Source organism: Geotrypetes seraphini, chromosome 3 (genome assembly GCF_902459505.1).
Source record: "Geotrypetes seraphini chromosome 3, aGeoSer1.1, whole genome shotgun sequence".
NCBI classification, from domain to species: Eukaryota; Metazoa; Chordata; class Amphibia; order Gymnophiona; family Dermophiidae; genus Geotrypetes; species Geotrypetes seraphini.
This window is the reverse complement of record NC_047086.1, coordinates 335,815,342-335,832,863: the sequence shown is the minus strand read 5'-3', so window position 1 is coordinate 335,832,863 and position 17,522 is coordinate 335,815,342. Positions and strand designations below refer to the sequence as shown.

At 42.7% G+C, this 17,522-nt stretch overlaps 1 protein-coding gene across 8 annotated transcripts in view; it reads left to right on the top strand.

The window, feature by feature from the left end:
- The window catches only part of USP34 (ubiquitin specific peptidase 34), a 1,084,964-nt gene that overhangs the window by 1,016,350 nt on the left and 51,092 nt on the right, over nucleotides 1-17,522 (top strand). For all 8 annotated transcript variants that reach the window (XM_033939082.1, XM_033939080.1, XM_033939079.1 and 5 more), the window contains 3 exons: nucleotides 2,665-3,299; nucleotides 16,164-16,321; nucleotides 16,738-16,816. In XM_033939082.1, the coding sequence (XP_033794973.1) occupies nucleotides 2,665-3,299; nucleotides 16,164-16,321; nucleotides 16,738-16,816 (872 nt within the window). The remainder of the gene's footprint in view (nucleotides 1-2,664; nucleotides 3,300-16,163; nucleotides 16,322-16,737; nucleotides 16,817-17,522) is intronic.

Here is a 17,522-nt window from a genome sequence, read left to right as displayed (position 1 = left end):
GCGGAGGTGACCAAATACAGGTGCAGATGTGAAGTCTTTTGAGCATCACGCTGCTCTCTGTTTCTAGACATTTTTTTTTCATTTGAATTTTTATTAAGGTTTTTATATAACAATTCTAATAGCAAAAACAAATCACACAATGTAATGACACCAACATACCCCATCCCCACCCCAGCATAACCTCACCCCACCCCCAAACCTAATTCAACATATAACCGGTACCATACAGACCAAACCAAACTTGGTACCAGCTGTGCATAAATAGTTCCTACAAGAACCAAAGGCAGCTAATACTGGGAGTAATCACCAGAAAGAATACAGTACTCTCTAAAAGCTAGAGACAATTAAGAAGACCTCTGTGTTTTATACCAGAATACAAAGAATGACATTGTTCTCGAAAATGGCAAGTTGATTATATTGAATAGCTGACAGTTTGCTAAGATAATAGGCATGTCACGATTTGGATGTAATCAAATCTAAAGTTGGCAAGTCTGAAGAAGTCCAAAATCTTGCACTTTCTCTCCACAACACAACATAAGAGCATAAGAATTGCTGCTGCTGGGTCAGACTAGTGGACCATCGTGCCCTGCATTCCGCACACGCGGTGGCCCCCAGGTCAAAGACCAGTGCTCTAAACGAGTCCATCTTCACCTGCATACGGTTTCAGTTTAGCAGGAACTTGTCCAACTTTGTCTTGAATCCCTGGAGGGTGTTTTCCCCTATAACAGACTTCAGAAGAGTATTCCAGTTTTCTACCACTTTGGGTGAAGAAGAACTTCCTTGCGTTTGTATGGAATCTATCCCCTTTCAACTTTAGAGAGTGCCCTCTCGTTCTCCCTACCTTGGAGAGGGTGAACAACCTGTCTATATCTACTAAGTCTATTCCCTTCAGTATTTTGAATATTTCGATCATGTCCCCTCTCAATCTCCTCTTTTCAAGGGAGAAGGGGCCCAGTTTCTCCAATCTCTCACTGTACGGCAACTCTTCCAGCCCCTTAACCATTTTAGTCGCTCTTCCCTGGACCCTTTCGAGTAGTACCGTGTCCTTCTTCATGTATGGTGACCAGTGCTGGACGCAGTACTTCAGGTGAGGGTGCACCATGGCCCCTAGTACAGAGGCATGATAACCTTCTCCGATCTGTTCGTGATCCCCTTCTTTATCATTCCTAGCATTCTGTTCCCCTTTTTGCCGACGGGCATTGCGCGGACGGCTTCATTGACTTGTCAATCAGAACTCCAAACTGATTGTTAGCACTTTGAATTGGGAATCCGGTAGTTCCTTAGGTTGTAATTGTAGTAAAAGAGTTTAGGATTCAAAGGCACACATCCCATAATAGCTGAAAAGATGTGGGCACAATTTGTCCATAATGCTTGAATAAAAAGACAAATCCACTACATGTGGTTATAGGTACCCCTATGATTGCAACCCCTCTGGCATAAAAGGGACTGCTCACTAGAGACAAAAGAGAGATGAGTGGGGTATAAATACCATCTATACAACATTTTAAGACCTTGCTCAATCAAATTTGCAGAAATAGAAATTTTTTATGTACTCGCATATATACTATGTCAAGAAGTATTTGAAAAAGTATGCATAATTCTCATATAATTTTCCCATTTAGATATGTAAGATGACTTTCTCACAGATGGCCCTTGCAACAGAAAATAAAATCTAGTGATAAGTTTTATTTGCCCAGAACCATCTAGTAGGAGTTCCTCAAATGGGGATGAGCTTGGCATGTAAATACTCCTGTATAAGTGGAGTTGTTGGAGATAAATATAAAAATTTAAAGCAGGTAGAGCATCATTTCAAAAGATTTAATTATCCCCCCTCATGCAGATCACCTATCACTTGTATGCCAGATCTCACCCTACTACTACTCAATAATGTGACATTCATACAAAGAGCTAATATCAGAGACATAAGTGATAACCTCATACTACCCAGTAGTTTTCTTCTAACTTTCTCAATTTAGGATTGAAAATGAGCAAAGTAGGGGGAGACTTTATTCAAAGTCAGTTTGGTATAGCCAGGGTCCCATAGTAAATTAGCCAACTGTGAATATGGCAGAGAGCCTCTCTGTATAAGCACCCAGACTTTAGGCAAAGGAGCATGTTTCAATTGTGCAGATAGACAATAATGATAGAGGTCAAGAATATCCAGCGCCACCTCAGTTCTTTTCCTGGTCAAAGTCTTCATAGATTTTTGTGGCAGTTGTCTTTTCCAAATATAATCATATACTTTTTTCTGAAGAGCACACAGTCGTAATCTGGGGATACTAATCAGCAAAGTTTGACATAAGTACAATAAATTTGGTAAGACCACTGTGAATTCAGCTTATAACCGCTTTTGATATAGCCAACGATCCCTGACAAAAATATTATGCTGAAACGTGTTGGGTCAGCCATTAAATAAAGACTTCATAACTACACCTATAGTTCACATCACCTTTTGTTTGGTCACCTCTGCTTTGCAGTTTCCATTGTCACATACTGTAAGCCTAATTTCATGTCATGAGTTCTCTCTCCCATCTTGAATGTATTCAGGAGGACAGCAGACTAGCTCTAACATGATGTGCTGGTTGTTTGAACTTAATGAGTATTTATAATAACTTATATTGCTCTTAACTTTAAAAGAATTGAGATTATATTTTTTTCTTTAAGCTGCAGCCTATCTCTTGGTGTCACTGATACCAAGCAACTCCTTTCGCCAGATGTTCCGATCTACTCGTTCTCTGCATATCCCTACACGTGACTTACCCCTCAGTCCAGATACTACAGTAGTGCTTCATCAGGTCTACAATGTTCTCCTTGGTCTTCTTTCAAGAGCTAAGCTTTATGTTGATGCTGCTGTTCATGGCACTACGAAACTAGTACCCTACTTTAGCTTCATGACTTACTGTTTGATCTCAAAAACGGAGAAGCTTATGTTTTCTACGTGCTTCATGGATTTATGGAATCTTTTCCAGCCCAAACTTTCTGAGCCTGCAATAGCTACCAATCACAACAAGCAAGCTTTACTTTCTTTTTGGTACAATGTATGTGTTGACTGCCCAGAGAATGTCCGCCTTATTGTACAGAACCCAGTAGTGACCAAGAACATTGCCTTCAATTACATTCTGGCAGACCATGATGATCAAGATGTGGTTCTTTTTAACCGTGGGATGCTGCCTGCCTATTATGGCATTCTTCGAATGTGCTGTGAGCAGTCCCCTGCTTTCACCAGGCAGCTAGCATCTCATCAGAATATCCAGTGGGCTTTTAAGAATCTGACACCACATGCCAGTCAGTATCCAGCGGTAAGTAAACAAGCATCAAAGAATACTACTTTTGAGTTTGAGACAACCTTTAGATTATTGCTTTACCATTTTAAAGGGGTTCTCAGCCATTCTGAAGAATCCTCTCTGACTATTTAAGCCATAAACCCAGTGTATCGCAAACTGTGTGCCATGTCAGATTCCAGGTGGTGCCGCAAGATTCCAGCGAGGAGAAGATGCGCCGGCTACTGCTTACAGGATGTGCCAGGCTCAGAGACACAGCTGAAGGACATCCACACATGCGCGAACGTCAACGTGATGATATCACACATGCGCGTGACATCTGTGCTTTTCCTACAGCTGCAACCCCAAGATTAGTGTGCTGCAGCTTAAAATGTTTGCGACACACTGCCATAAACAGTGGAAAAGAATACTAAAAATAGATTCTGATACAATTGTAATTGTCATTGTCTTCTGGCTTCTAATTTACATTTTCTTGCTTTTCAAAGGTAATAGAGCCTCATCAGCCTCATTTGTTTCATTATTACTAGATATTACTAGCCAATGTTATTCTTTCAGTGTTGGAAACAAGATAGCTTTAATCTAATGTGATTGAACATGAATTAGATAAACTTATACATTCACAAAACAAATTAAAAGAGGTAACGCTATGATAAAAAGTACAGTATCAGTAGCAATCAGTTTGGCTATAAGATTCTACCTTATGTATTCAGAATTATTTTTAAAACTCTTTTGACAGTCCAAACAGAAGAATGGGTTAGAAAACCAATTAATAAAATGAAAATTTAATATTAAAGTAAAAAACAGAACCACAAATCTCATATAGGTATTTTTCATCTGTAAAATATTATTGCTGTTGGACATTCTATAACAGGTTTGGGCATCTTCGGTCCATGAGGGCTGTAATCCAGTCGGATTGTCAGGATCTATTTGCATACAATAGAGACAGTGCATGCAAATAGGTCTCATGCATATTCATTGTGGAAATCTTAAAACCTGATTGAGTTGTGGCCCTCAAGGATTAAGGTTGCCCATCCCTGTTGTAGAATGTATACAAGCTAAAATACCTATATGAGATTTGTGGTTCTGGTTTTTCATGCATGGAGTATACTGTACACACGCGTGTACCCATTTGCATCTGCCTCCAAGCAGGTGTTAATTTGTGCAAGAATATTTATGCCAGACTGGGAATAGTTGTAGAAGCCTGTTTTATAAAGGCATAGGGGGGTCGCAAGCCGAAGGGGTGTGGCCAAAGGGGCCTGCCCCTTTCGAGCCCCTTCGGAGCCTAAGAGGAGCAGGGAACAGGGAGTATCGAAATTTATCAATATGGGCAAGAGAAAGGCCAAAGTAGTACCACCAGTTTTGATGAAGGGTCTGATGGATCGCCATCTTATGGCCCCTGTGTTGCCGCAAGGGAAAGATCAGGTAAATTTAGATACTCTAACAGCTTCACTATCCTCTGGAGAACCTACACCACCCCTTCAACCACCATATTCTTTAGAGAAGGAAGACTCCTACCCAGTGGAGGAGGGAATAACTTCTTCCCAACAAATATTATTATCTTCTAGACTGGAGGATTTATCCTTAGAGGGACATAAAGAGCTAACCCCTGTGCAGATGAACATGGGGCAAGACTCTGAAGTCCTTCTTAAGGGCAAAGAGATCACTCTAAACGATGTATGGCTAAGCATTAACAGAATAGAGTCAACACTACAAAAAACTGTTTTGAAATTATGTCAATTTTCTCTGGATGTTACAATTAAAATTAAAGAATTTGATGCTAATCAGATTGAAACAAGAAAAAAGTTAGAAAAATTAGATCAAGCTGTGAAAACACTTTACAAGTAAATGCTGTTTCTAATGTTAAAGATGGCAAGAAGCCTCATGGCCAAGATGGGTGAACTAGAAGTCGTGGCCAAGGGGGAGGACCTAGATATAATTGGAATTGCAGAAACCTGGTGGACAGAGGAAAATCAATGGGATGTGGCGCTGCCGTGGTACAAGCTCTACAGGTGGGACAGGACACACAAGAAGGGGGGAGGCATAGCACTATATATAAAGGATTCTATCCACTCGGTCGGGATGGATATGGCAACGAAGGCAGAGGGGCTGGAATCGCTATGGGTCAAATTGCCAGGAAACAAGGGTGCAGGCATAAAACTGGGGCTGTACTATCGCCCACCTGGTACGCCAGAAGGAGTCGGACACGACTTGGAAGCGGAACTGAGACAGGAATGCAGGACTGGAAGTGTAACAGTGATGGGGGACTTCAACTACCTGGGAATAGACTGGAGTACGGGTCACTCCAACTGCACTAGGGAAACAGGATTTGTAGAAGCTGTGAGGGACTGCTTCATGGAGCAACTAGTCAAAGAACCGACGCGAGGGGGTGCTACTCTTGACCTCATCCTAAACGGGTTAGGGGGGCCTGCAAAAGGGATAGAAGTGGGAGGACCACTAGGCAACAGTGATCACAACGCGATCAGATTCACATTAGAAAGGGGGACACCCATAGTAAGGAGGACCGCAACAACTGCGCTCAACTTCAAGAAAGGGAACTATGTTGCTATGAGGGAAATGGTGGGGAGGAAGCTCAGAAACATCTTTAGGATGGAGACTGTGGGAAGCGCCTGGACCCTATTCAGGGACACCCTGCAGGAAGCACAAAGAATGTACGTCCCCAGTTTCAGGAAAGGCTGCAAGAACAAGCAATCAAAGGACCCGGTTTGGATGTCAACTGAAGTAAAGAGGGCAATAAATGACAAAAAAGGACCCAACGGAGGAAAATCACCAGGCGCACAGGAAATGCCAAAAGGAATGCCACCGAGAGGTTAGAAAAGCAAAAGGGGAATACGAAGAGGGGCTGGCCAGGGAGGCGAAAAACTTCAAGGCATTCTTCAGTTACGTAAAGGGGAAGCGACAAGCGAGAGAGGAGGTGGGGCCGTTGGACGATGGGGATAGGAAGGGAGTGATTAAGGAGGATAAAGAGGTAGCTGAGAGGTTGAACACGTTCTTCTCGTCGGTTTTCACGAGCGAAGACACATCTAATATACCGGACTCAGAGGAGCTCATGAGTGGGGAACAGGCCGAAAAATTGGAGCACATAGAGGTAAGTAAGGAGGATGTCCTCAAACAGATAGACAGGTTAAAATGCGGTAAATCACCGGGCCCGGATGGTATCCACCCAAGGGTTCTGAAGGAACTAAGACAAGAAATAGCGGGCACAATCCAGCATGTTTGCAACCTATCCTTGAAAACTGGTGAGGTACCAGAGGACTGGAAATTGGCAAATGTCACACCTATCTTCAAGAAGGGATCGAGGGGTGACCCCTGGAACTACAGGCCGGTGAGCCTGACTTCAATTATAGGGAAGATGGTGGAAGCTATGATCAAGGACGGCATTTGCGAGCACATCGATAGGAATGGCCTACTGAGAACAAGCCAGCACGGATTCTGTAAGGGAAGGTCGTGCCTAATGAACCTTCTGTACTTCTTTGAGGGAATAAGCAGTCGGGTGGACAATGGGGAACCCATAGACATCATTTACCTCGATTTTCAAAAGGCTTTCGACAAGGTGCCACATGAAAGGCTGCTTAGGAAGCTGTGGAACCACGGGGTGGGAGGGGATGTGCACAGATGGATCAAGCACTGGTTGTCGGGTAGACTGCAGAGGGTCGGAGTGAAGGGCCAATATTCTGACTGGCGGGGAGTCACAAGCGGTGTGCCACAGGGATCGGTGCTGGGGCCGTTACTCTTCAACATATTTATCAATGACCTGGAAAAGGAGGCAAAGTGCGAGGTTATAAAATTTGCAGACGATACCAAACTGTGCGGCAGAGTTAGGTCCAGGGAGGAGTGTGAGGACCTGCAAAGGGACCTGGACAAGCTGGAAGACTGGCAAACAAATGGCAAATGCGCTTTAATGTGGAAAAATGCAAGGTCATGCATATAGGGAAAAAGAACCCGTTGTTCAACTACAAATTGGGGGGGGCATTGTTGGGAGACAGCAGACTTGAGAGAGACTTGGGTGTGCTGGTGGATGCATCACTGAAGCCATCTGCACAGTGCGCAGCAGCCTCGAAAAAAGCCAACAGGATGCTGGGCATCATAAAGAGGGGCATAACAACCAGGACGCGGGATGTCATCATGCCATTGTATCGAGCGATGGTGCGTCCACATCTGGAATACTGCGTTCAGTATTGGTCGCCGCACCTCAAGAAGGACATGGCGGTACTTGAGAGAGTCCAAAGGAGAGCAACGAAACTGGTAAAAGGGCTGGAACACTGCCCATACGCCGAGAGGTTGGATAGGCTGGGGCTCTTCTCTCTGGAAAAAAGGAGGCTCAGGGGAGATATGATAGAGACCTTCAAGATCATGAGGGGCATAGAGAAGGTGGATAGGGACAGATTCTTCAGACTGAAGGGGACAACAAGTACGAGGGGGCATTCGGAGAAACTGAAGGGAGATAGGTTCAAAACAAATGCAAGGAAGTTTTTTTTCACCCAAAGGGTCGTGGACACTTGGAATGCGCTACCGGAGGAAGTGATCAGGCAGAGTACGGTACAGGGATTGGACGGATTCCTGAGGGATAAAGGGATCGTGGGATACTGAGGGAGGAGCTGGGATGTAACACAAGTATAGAAAGCTAACCAGGTAATAAGTATAGAAACCCAACCAGGTCGTCCATGTGCAAGACCGGAGGGTTAGGACTTCGATGGGAAGATAGGACTTCAATGAGAAACCAAGGTGGCAAGGGAGCCCCTTCTGGTGATTCAGACAGGTCGTGACCTGTTTGGGCCGCCGCAGGAGCGGACTGCCGGGCAGGATGGACCTATGGTCTGACCCGGCGGAGGCACTGCTTATGTTCTTATGTATGTTGATTCATACTAAGTTAGAAAAATTAGAGAATTCTTTAAGAGCTAAAAACCTCTGTTTATTAAATTTTCCCTTAACACATTATTTGTCTTCTTTGGAACTCTTGAAAATGTATTTGAGGGATATATTGCCTTATACTAAAGTGGATAATCTTGAATTAGATAACCTCTATTACATTCCAAGAGTGTCTAAAGAAATTCTTGAAGAAGGTGAGATGGATAAACTTGTCTCACCTGATAGTTTGAATTTATAACAATTTCTTGAATCCTCCAAGGATATAATTGATAAACGAGCAACTTTATTAGTAGTTTTCAAAACAGAGATGGAAAAACAGGCTATTTTGAAATTATATTTTTTGAAAAAACAAGACCTGTTTTGTGGTCAACGTGTGACAATTTTTCCAGATGTCTCTAGACAAACTCAGTATAAAAGAAAGCAATTCCTCCAGCTGAAACCTAATGTGGTAGCAGCTGGAGCTACATTCTTTCTTAAATTTCCGTGCAAAAGCTTAGTCTCATATGGAAGTGATAAGTATACCTTTTTTGAACCAGTCCAGTTAGAAGACTTTAATAAAGGGAAGCTGAAAGTATAATTTCTATTATTAATAACTTTATATATATTGGAGGATGGTGTAATAACTATATGGATTGGCCAATTACTGCCTGCTATGTTAGATGATAGATAGATATTTACTTTTTACTTAATACTGGCGACCATATAATGTGGACTATAACATGGATGACTTATTTACTTTATATGTTAAGTTGTATCTTGTATACAGAATTTGATGGATATTCTTGAATATTTATTATAATGAATAATCAAATAAAGAAAATTAAAGATAAAGGCATAGGGACTATTATTGTGACAACATAAAATAGGCAAGTTTTTGAACAGTTTTATTGGTGCGCTGTAATAAAATTATCTCCCAACGGTTTAATTTTATAAAGATTTTTCCCCTATAACTCCCTCAAACTGGTTAAATATAGGATGGGAGAGTTGTGGATATTGTGCCACTGAATATCATCCCCAGTGTTTTTATAAAATGAAAAATTGTGCATCTTAAAGGGAAGAGGTTTTTGGTTCCTTTTAGGTTAAGAAAATCTTCCTTAGAATCCTCTAGATCAGTCCAGAATGTGTGGATTATGTCCATTGACCAGTGTATAAAGACAGAAAAAGAAAGTGTGATTTGCCCCTTAAAAATATGCAGCAATACTTAGAGGATTCTGAGTCCCTTCCGTCCTCTTCCAATGCCTGCCTGACTCTCTGGTGACTTGACAGTTCCTTCTTCAAACAGTGACTTTTCTTCATTCCTCTGAGTGTATGCTATATACCTCTTGTGTTTTTTGCTACCCCTTAGAACTTTGCTATCCCAGGGGATGAGAGTGGATCTTTTTCTGTCTGCTTACTCGTGCAACATTTATTCAGTGGTGCTATCATTTTACTTTTAAATAAACACAGGGCAGAATTAATTCTTCGAGGGCCCCAAAGCACACAAGTACACTGGGCCCCCTGGCCTCACCCACGCCACGCCCCTTTTATCTGTTTTCTTATTCTTTATTTCCACTTGTATTTCTTTTTTTTAATTCAAAACAAAGATTAGCATACCAGTGCACAGTTTTTCATCTGTGCAACCCCCAAACATCTCTTAAATCAGGGGTGTCCAACCTGCAGCCCAGCTTGTGCTTCCTCTCGAGTCCCAACACGACCTTCTCCCTTCCTTCTGTGCCTCTCTTCAGGTATCTCACATGATCCACGGCTGCATCGGAAGCATTCCCTCTGTCACGATGTCAGAGAGAAGGCTTCCGACGCAGCCACGGATCAAGTGAGGAGCTGACACCCATGGCTTTGAACAGAATAACTACTGCAGCAAGGGAGCCTGCCAGAAACTAAACACTCACCGGAGAGAGGCACAGAAGGGAGAGAGAGAGAGACCTACAACTCACTGCTCTTGCTTGCTTCGAGCCTTCCTCCATGAGAGACTTAAACTTTCCAGGGATAAACTGGAACCTAGGAACCTCAAACTGCGGCAGGGAAACAAAGTTCCTGGAAATGATAGGGGACTGCTTCCTAGAACAAATGGTGGGAGAACCGATAAGAGGGACCGCAACCTTGGATTTGGTCCTAAATGGCATAACTGGAAGACAACAGATGTAGAAGTCACGGTCCCGCTGGGGACGAGCGATCACAGCATGATCAATTTTAAATTGACATCGTGAAGGAGAAACGAACTAAGACCCTAACCACAATCTTTAACTTCAGAAAAGGAAAATATGACAGCATGAGAGCCATGGTTAAAAAACGGCTCAAGAATAGGACAGCCAATATCAAAACGGTCGATCAAGCATGGTCCCTATTAAAAAATACCATCACTGAAGCGTAGAATCTCTACATTCCGCAGATATCCAAAGGAAGGAAAAATAAGAACAAAGGAGAACCAGCTTGGCTAACTAAAGAAGTGAAGGATGCAGTAAGGGAAAAGAGGAACTCGTTTAAAAAATGGAAACGTGAAAAAACAACGGAGGCCTGGAACAGTCACAAGGTCGACCAGAAGAAGTGTCACAAGGCTGTAAGAGACGCCAAAAAGGTCTATGAGGAAAAGATAGCGCAAGAAGCCAAAAACTTCAAGCCCTTTTTTAGATACATAAAAGGGAAAAAACCAGCAAAGGAGGCAGTAGGCCCTCTCGACGACCAAGGAAGAAAAGGGTGCATCAAGGAAGACAAACAGATTGCAGATAGGCTAAATTCATTCTTTGCGTCTGTCTTTACCAAGGAGGACACCGCATCAATGCCTGAAACAGGGAGAGTATTCAAGGGAGAAATTGAGGAAAGCCTCACCACAGTGAATGTGGATTTGGACCAGATATACTATCAGAGTGACAAATCCCCTGGACCAGATGGAATTCACCCGAGAGTGTTAAAGGAGCTTAAGGTAGAAATCGGAGAACTATTACAATCCCTAGCTAACATGTCAATTAGAACTGGGCAAATACCAGACAACTGGAAGATAGCGAATGTCATCCCAATCTTCAAAAAAGGATCAAGAGGAGAACAGGGCAACTATAGACCTGTGAGACTTACGTCGGTTCCTGGGAAGATGGTTGAAGCACTAATTAAGGATAGCATAGTGCAACATCTGGATAATCACGACCTGATGAGAGCTAGTCAACACGGCTTCAGGAAGGGGAAGTTATGTTTGACGAATTTACTTCAATTTTTTGAGAAGGTGAACAAACAAATCGATAGCGGAGAACCGGTGGATATAATATACTTAGACTTCCAGAAAGCGTTCGACAAGGTTCCACATGCAAAGCTTCTGAGGAAACTACTCAACCATGGAATAGAAGGGGATATATTAAGATGGATAGGCAAATGGCTGGAAAAGAGAATGCAGAGGGTGGGCATAAATGGGAGGTTCTCGGATTGGGAGAAGGTAACAAGCAGTGTGCCCCAGGGCTCGGTTCTTGGGCCCATCTTATTCAATATCTTCATAAATGACCTTGAAGAAGAAACAACAAGTAATATAATCAAGTTTGCAGATGACACAAAACTATGTCGGGCAGTTGGGTCACAAAAGGACAGCGAAGAACTCCAGAGAAATTTGAACCAGCTAGAGAAATGGGCGGAAAAGTGGCAGATGAAGTTTAATATAGAAAAATGCAAAGTGATGCACCTGGGCAGAAACAACAAGGAACATGAATATAAAATGTTAGGTGTAACATTGGGCAAGAGCGAACAAGAAAAGGACCTGGGGGTACTGATAGACAGGACCCTGAGGCCGTCGGCTCAATGTGCAGCGGCGGCAAAGAAAGCAAACAGGATGTTGGACATGATAAAGAAGGGAATCATGAGTAGATCGGCGGACGTCATAATGCCGCTTTACAGAGCAATAGTCAGACCACACTTGGAATACTGTATCCAACACTGGTCTCCCTACCTAAAGAAGGATATAACACTTCTGGAGAGAGTGCAGAGGCGAGCCATGAAGCTAGTAAAAGGTATGGAGAATTTGAGCTACAAAGAATGCCTCGGAAAACTGGGATTGTTCACCCTCGAGAAGAGAAGACTGCAAGGGGATATGATAGAGATTTTAAAATACTAAAAGAATTTGACAAAATAGAGCAAGAAACATTGTTATTCACATTGTCAAATGTGACTTGGACAAGAGGTCATGGACTGAAACTGAGGGGCAACAGGCCCAGGACAAATGTCAGGAAGTTCTGTTTCACACAGAGAGTGGTAGACGCTTGGAATGCTCTCCTGTAGGAGGTTGTGACGGAGACCACCATTCTAGGATTCAAGGGCAAGTTGGATGCATACCTTCTTGCAAATCACATTGAGGGATACGGGTAAACAAAGTCTTCATCAGGGAACACCCAGCTTAGCCTCCGCGTGTGCGGGTCGCCGGACTAGATGGACCTAAGGTCTGATACGGTGAAGGCATTTCTTATGTTCTTATGACACAGAAAGTAGGTGGGACCCGGCAACGAGGAAGGCCCGAAGCAAGCAAGAGCAGCAAGTTGTAAATGCTGCGCTTCCGATGGGTGTGTGAGACAGGGAAGGGGGTAAGAGAAATGCTACTGCTGCACAGGGGGAGAAGAGAAATGCTGCTGTTGCACCCAATTTGGGGGGAGAGAGGGAAGGAGGGAGAAGGAAAAGGGAGAGAAACGAGATTTGCAAAGACCATGGGAGGGTGGGAAAGGAAAGGAGATACCAGACCATGGAGGGAGAGATGCCAGGGCATGGGGGAGGGAAGGAGACAGATGCCAGACCAGGGGAAAAGAAGGAGAGGAAATGCCAGTTAATGGAGGGAGAGTTGGAAGGAGAGGAGAAAGATGCCAGGGCATGGGGGAAGTGAAGGGAAGGAGATAGAGATGCTAGACCATGGGGTGGAATGGGAAGGAAGGAAGGAAAGGAAAAGAGAGGGATGCCCGAGCATAGATGGGGGAAGAGAAATGCTGCTGCTGCACCCAATTGGGGGGAAAAGGGAGAGGAACGAGAGATGCCAAGTCCTTGGGTGGGAGGGCAAGGAGATACCAGACCATGGAGGGGGAGGGAGCGATGCCAGGGCATGGGGGGAGTGAAGGGAAGGAGATAGAGATGCCAGACCATGTAGTGGAATGGTAAGGAAGGAAAGGAAAAGAGAGAAATGCCAGAGCATAGAGGGGGGAAGAGAAATGCTGCTGCTGCACCCAATTGGGGGGGAAAGGGAGAGGGAACGAGAGATGCCAAGTCCATGGGTGGAAAGGAACGGAGATAACAGACCATGGAGGGGGAAGGAGAGATGCCAGGGCATGGGGAAGAGGGAAGGAGACAGATGCCAGACCAGGTGAAAGGAAGGAAGGAGGGAGGTAGAGAAAGGAAGGAGAGGAGATGCCAGATAATGGAGGGGGAGTTGAGAGGAGAAAGATGCCAGGGCATGGGGGGAGGGAAGGGAAACTAAGGAGACAAATGCCAGACCAGAGAGAAAGGAGGGAGAAGGAGGTACCAGAGCATGGAAGGAGAGAGATGCCAGGGCATGGGGGGAGGGAAGGAGATAGAGATACCAGACCTGGGGTGGAGTGAGAAGGAAGGAAGGAAAGGAGAAGAGAGATGTCAGAGCAAAGTGGAGGAGATGAAGACAGAAAAATGGAGAGGGGATGAAGCTGAAATGAATCATGTACAAAGGAGAGAAGGGGCTCAGGATAGACAGTTTATGGAAGGAGCATAGAAAGAGGGAAGATACCAAATGGAACAGGGAGAGGGCGGATAGTGGATGGAAGGGGTAGAGAGAGAGGGCAGACAGTGGATGGAAGGGGCTGAAGACAAGATGATTAAAGCAGAAATGACAAAATGTAGAAAAAAGATTTTTTGTTGCTTTAGAATAAAATAGTATTGTAGTTGTATTGTTAAAAATTTTATTAACAGTAAATAAGGTAAACTTTTTATTGGACTAATTTTAATACATTTTTTACTAACTTTTAGAGACCGAAACCCCCTTTCTCAAGGTAGAACAGTATAATGTAACAGCAGTATACTATATTGACCTGAAGAGGAAGGCTATGGCCTCTGAAAGTTAATTGGATTAGTCCAATAAAATGGTATATTATTATTTTCAATTTTTGTTTTATTTCTATTTGCTAATTTGTAAGTGGTGATTGTTTGTCAGTTTCTTCAAATTTACATCTGCTATATTTATATTTTGCAGAGTATTAGGGGGCTGTGTCTCATTGTTTCTGTGGTGTTTCACTGTATGCAGTTTGGCTTCTTGCCGGTTCAGTTTAACCTTTATCTACATACACTTCCCCCTCCCCATTCGCGGTTCCTGCACTCACGGTTTCATATAATCGTGATTTTTTCTGGGGAGGGGGAAAATAAAAAAAACAGTCTTAATGTAAAAAAAATCCATCATTTTTTCTTCCCTGCCGCCTTCCCAGCCTTACCTGGTGGTCTAGAGGGCTTTCGGGGCAGGAGCAATCTTCCTACACTCCTGCCCCATGCAGATCGCCATGAGGAAATGGCTGCTGGGAGTTCCCGTAGTCTCTCGAGACTATGTCGGGAACTCACTACAGGTCAAATTAACAAATTAACTAAAAACGCTAGCGCACCTTAGTAAAAGGAGCCCCAAGTGAGGCAGTTGAGAGGCATTGTAAACTTGGTTATTAATATAGACTTATATTTCAGATAGTATTACTGCTTTACAATATATTTGAACGCTTTTATATATGTATGGAAAGGGTTCAGAGTTAAAGTCCTGGGTAAGTAAGAGGGAAGGGAAGGAAAGGAGGTTTGTTCAGAGATGTTTGGGGGTTGCATAGAAGAAAAACTGTGCACTGGTGTGCTAATCTTTGTTTTTAATTAAAAAAAAGAAATACAAGGGGAAATAAAAAAAGTAAATTAAAAAAACAGATTAATGTGGGTGGGTAATGGGCTGGGCAGGCTCAGGGGGGCCCAGTGTACTTGTGTGCCTAGGGGCCCTCGAAGAATGAATCCTGCCCTGCCCATCTGTCTCACCTATCTATTGGAAAAGAGCTTACCAGGGTGAGTACATAATCTCTTTTTCTCTCTGATACTTTACCTTGTCTCACTTAACAAAATCTGCTTTCTAAATGGGATAAATTCTGTACAACTTATGCATTTCAGAATTATGTTAACTTCCCCAGAATTCCCCTGGAATCTAGCAACAGAAAGAGGTCCAGTTTCTCTTCTCCACCTCCCCAAGGAGCACCAGTCATCCCTCATATCTTGGGAAAAAACCCTTGCAGCTTCTGAGTTATTTCTCACATAGCTGCCCACCCATCGAACCTTCCAGAACAGGGTTTGGTCGTCAAGGGTAGAAATCATCATAGGCAGGAGAGACATCAGAGTACTCCTACCTGCCCAACAGCTGTTAATGATTGATGCCTATTGGTGCTGGAAGGGTTTATTGTATGGGGCCCTGAAGGAAATGCCAGAAGGTTAGGAATCTAGGATGCTGAAGAGTGGGATGAGGTTCTATAAAGGCAGGGAACAGCCAATACTGTTTGGGCTAGGGGACCAAAAAGGGCCCATTTTTCTGTGACTGGGGGCTTGGTGTGGTGGAAGATATTCCTATGCTAAAGTGAAAGGAGTGGTTACATGGCAGATTTGGGATATACATACATAAGCTGCACAGTAGTGGTTGTGTTTTGTTGTTTTCTTTTTTCTGTTGCCATGCATGCTAGAATTTTGAACATACTAATGTGCAAATTTTGCTTGCACAGTGTAAAACTGTATATTGTGCTAACTGGTATTTTATGATGTCTCAGATTTTTACTGACTTGCATGAAAAAAAAATTTAATGCAAGTTTTATTGTATAGGTTGCCTCAAGGTAGATTTACTAAAATGTGCAACTGTCAGCATTTGCTGATGATGAATAGGTCCCACTACATAAAATAGAACTGCAGTAAATAATGTGCATTAATGTATGGCAAATCTAGCTCTTAATGTTTCAGTGGACAAATACAAAATTATAAAATTAGTATTTTGTGTACTTTTCGCTTATTTTGCAGGCAGTAGAAGAATTGTTTAATCTCATGCAGTTATTTGTGGCTCAGAGACCTGATATGAGAGAAGAAGAGTTAGAAGATATTAAGCAATTCAAGAAGACAACCATAAGCTGCTATTTGCGTTGTTTGGATGGACGCTCCTGTTGGACCACATTAATAAGGTAATACATAAATAAATATGAGACCAGGCAGCCAACTAGAGTCCCATTAATATTTTAAATTCTATCTCATAATCTTTACTCATTATATTTAACAGTACCAAACATGTAGTCGTTGCATAATAAATGTTTCTTTCCATTTTATATGTTGAAGTTGATTAAAGTAGTTAAAATAGCAGGATGGCCGATTGGCAGACATTTTCAATCTCTTTTGCATAATTCTTTCTGACTTTCATTGCTTTAGAAAGAATACAAAATGAAGGAAAAGATTTAAACTAATAGCTTTTCTTATCCGTGGGGCCCACTTTTAAAACTAAATTTACATAAACATAATCATTGCAGTTGGCTAGAGCTAAGATATGTATTTTTGATTGTTGGAATACTTTTTAAGGCAGTTTGTCTCTGTTTGTATATCCTAGTGCCTTCAGAATATTGCTGGAATCTGATGAGGACAGACTTCTTGTTGTATTTAACAGAGGGTTAATCCTGATGACTGAGGTAAATATTAACTGTACAATATACTCCTAAGTGAATAAAGTAAATTCTGTTTTCAAGTGCTTGTATAATTACTTTCAGAATTTGCTTAAACCTAATTCATACAGGACAGTTACTTACCTGTAATAGATGTTATCCAAAGACAGCAGGCAGATAATTCTCATGGAGCCTGGTACAGACAGTGCAAAAATATACTGTCACTTTAAATGTTTTGCAAGTCTTGAGACTACCTGTACCGCGCATGCACCAGTTCAGTAAAAAAGCTAAGAAGTCAATTAGGGGAGGTGGGAGGGTTGTGATAATATCTACCTGCTGTCCTCGTATAACACCTGTTACAAGTAAGTAACTATGCTTTATCCTAGGACAAGCAAGTACTATATTCTCACATATGGGACTCCCTTGCTACCAGGGTCGTACTTATGATCCTGGTGAAACTAAAAGGGCTGGAGGGAAGATGGCATTTAACTGGAGATTAAATTCTGTAGAACTGCTTTTCTGAACTGACTATCCCATCTGGAATGATTCTCCAAACAGTACTGGGATGAGAATGTATGAATTAAGGAGAAGGTAACTTCTTTACAGATGTCTTCATTGGGAGTGGAACATAGATGAGCTACTAAAGTCGCCATTGTTCGAACGTTATGAGTAGTTACCCAACCATCTAGCATCAGCCCAGCCTGAGCATAGCAAAAGAAAATACATTTCACCA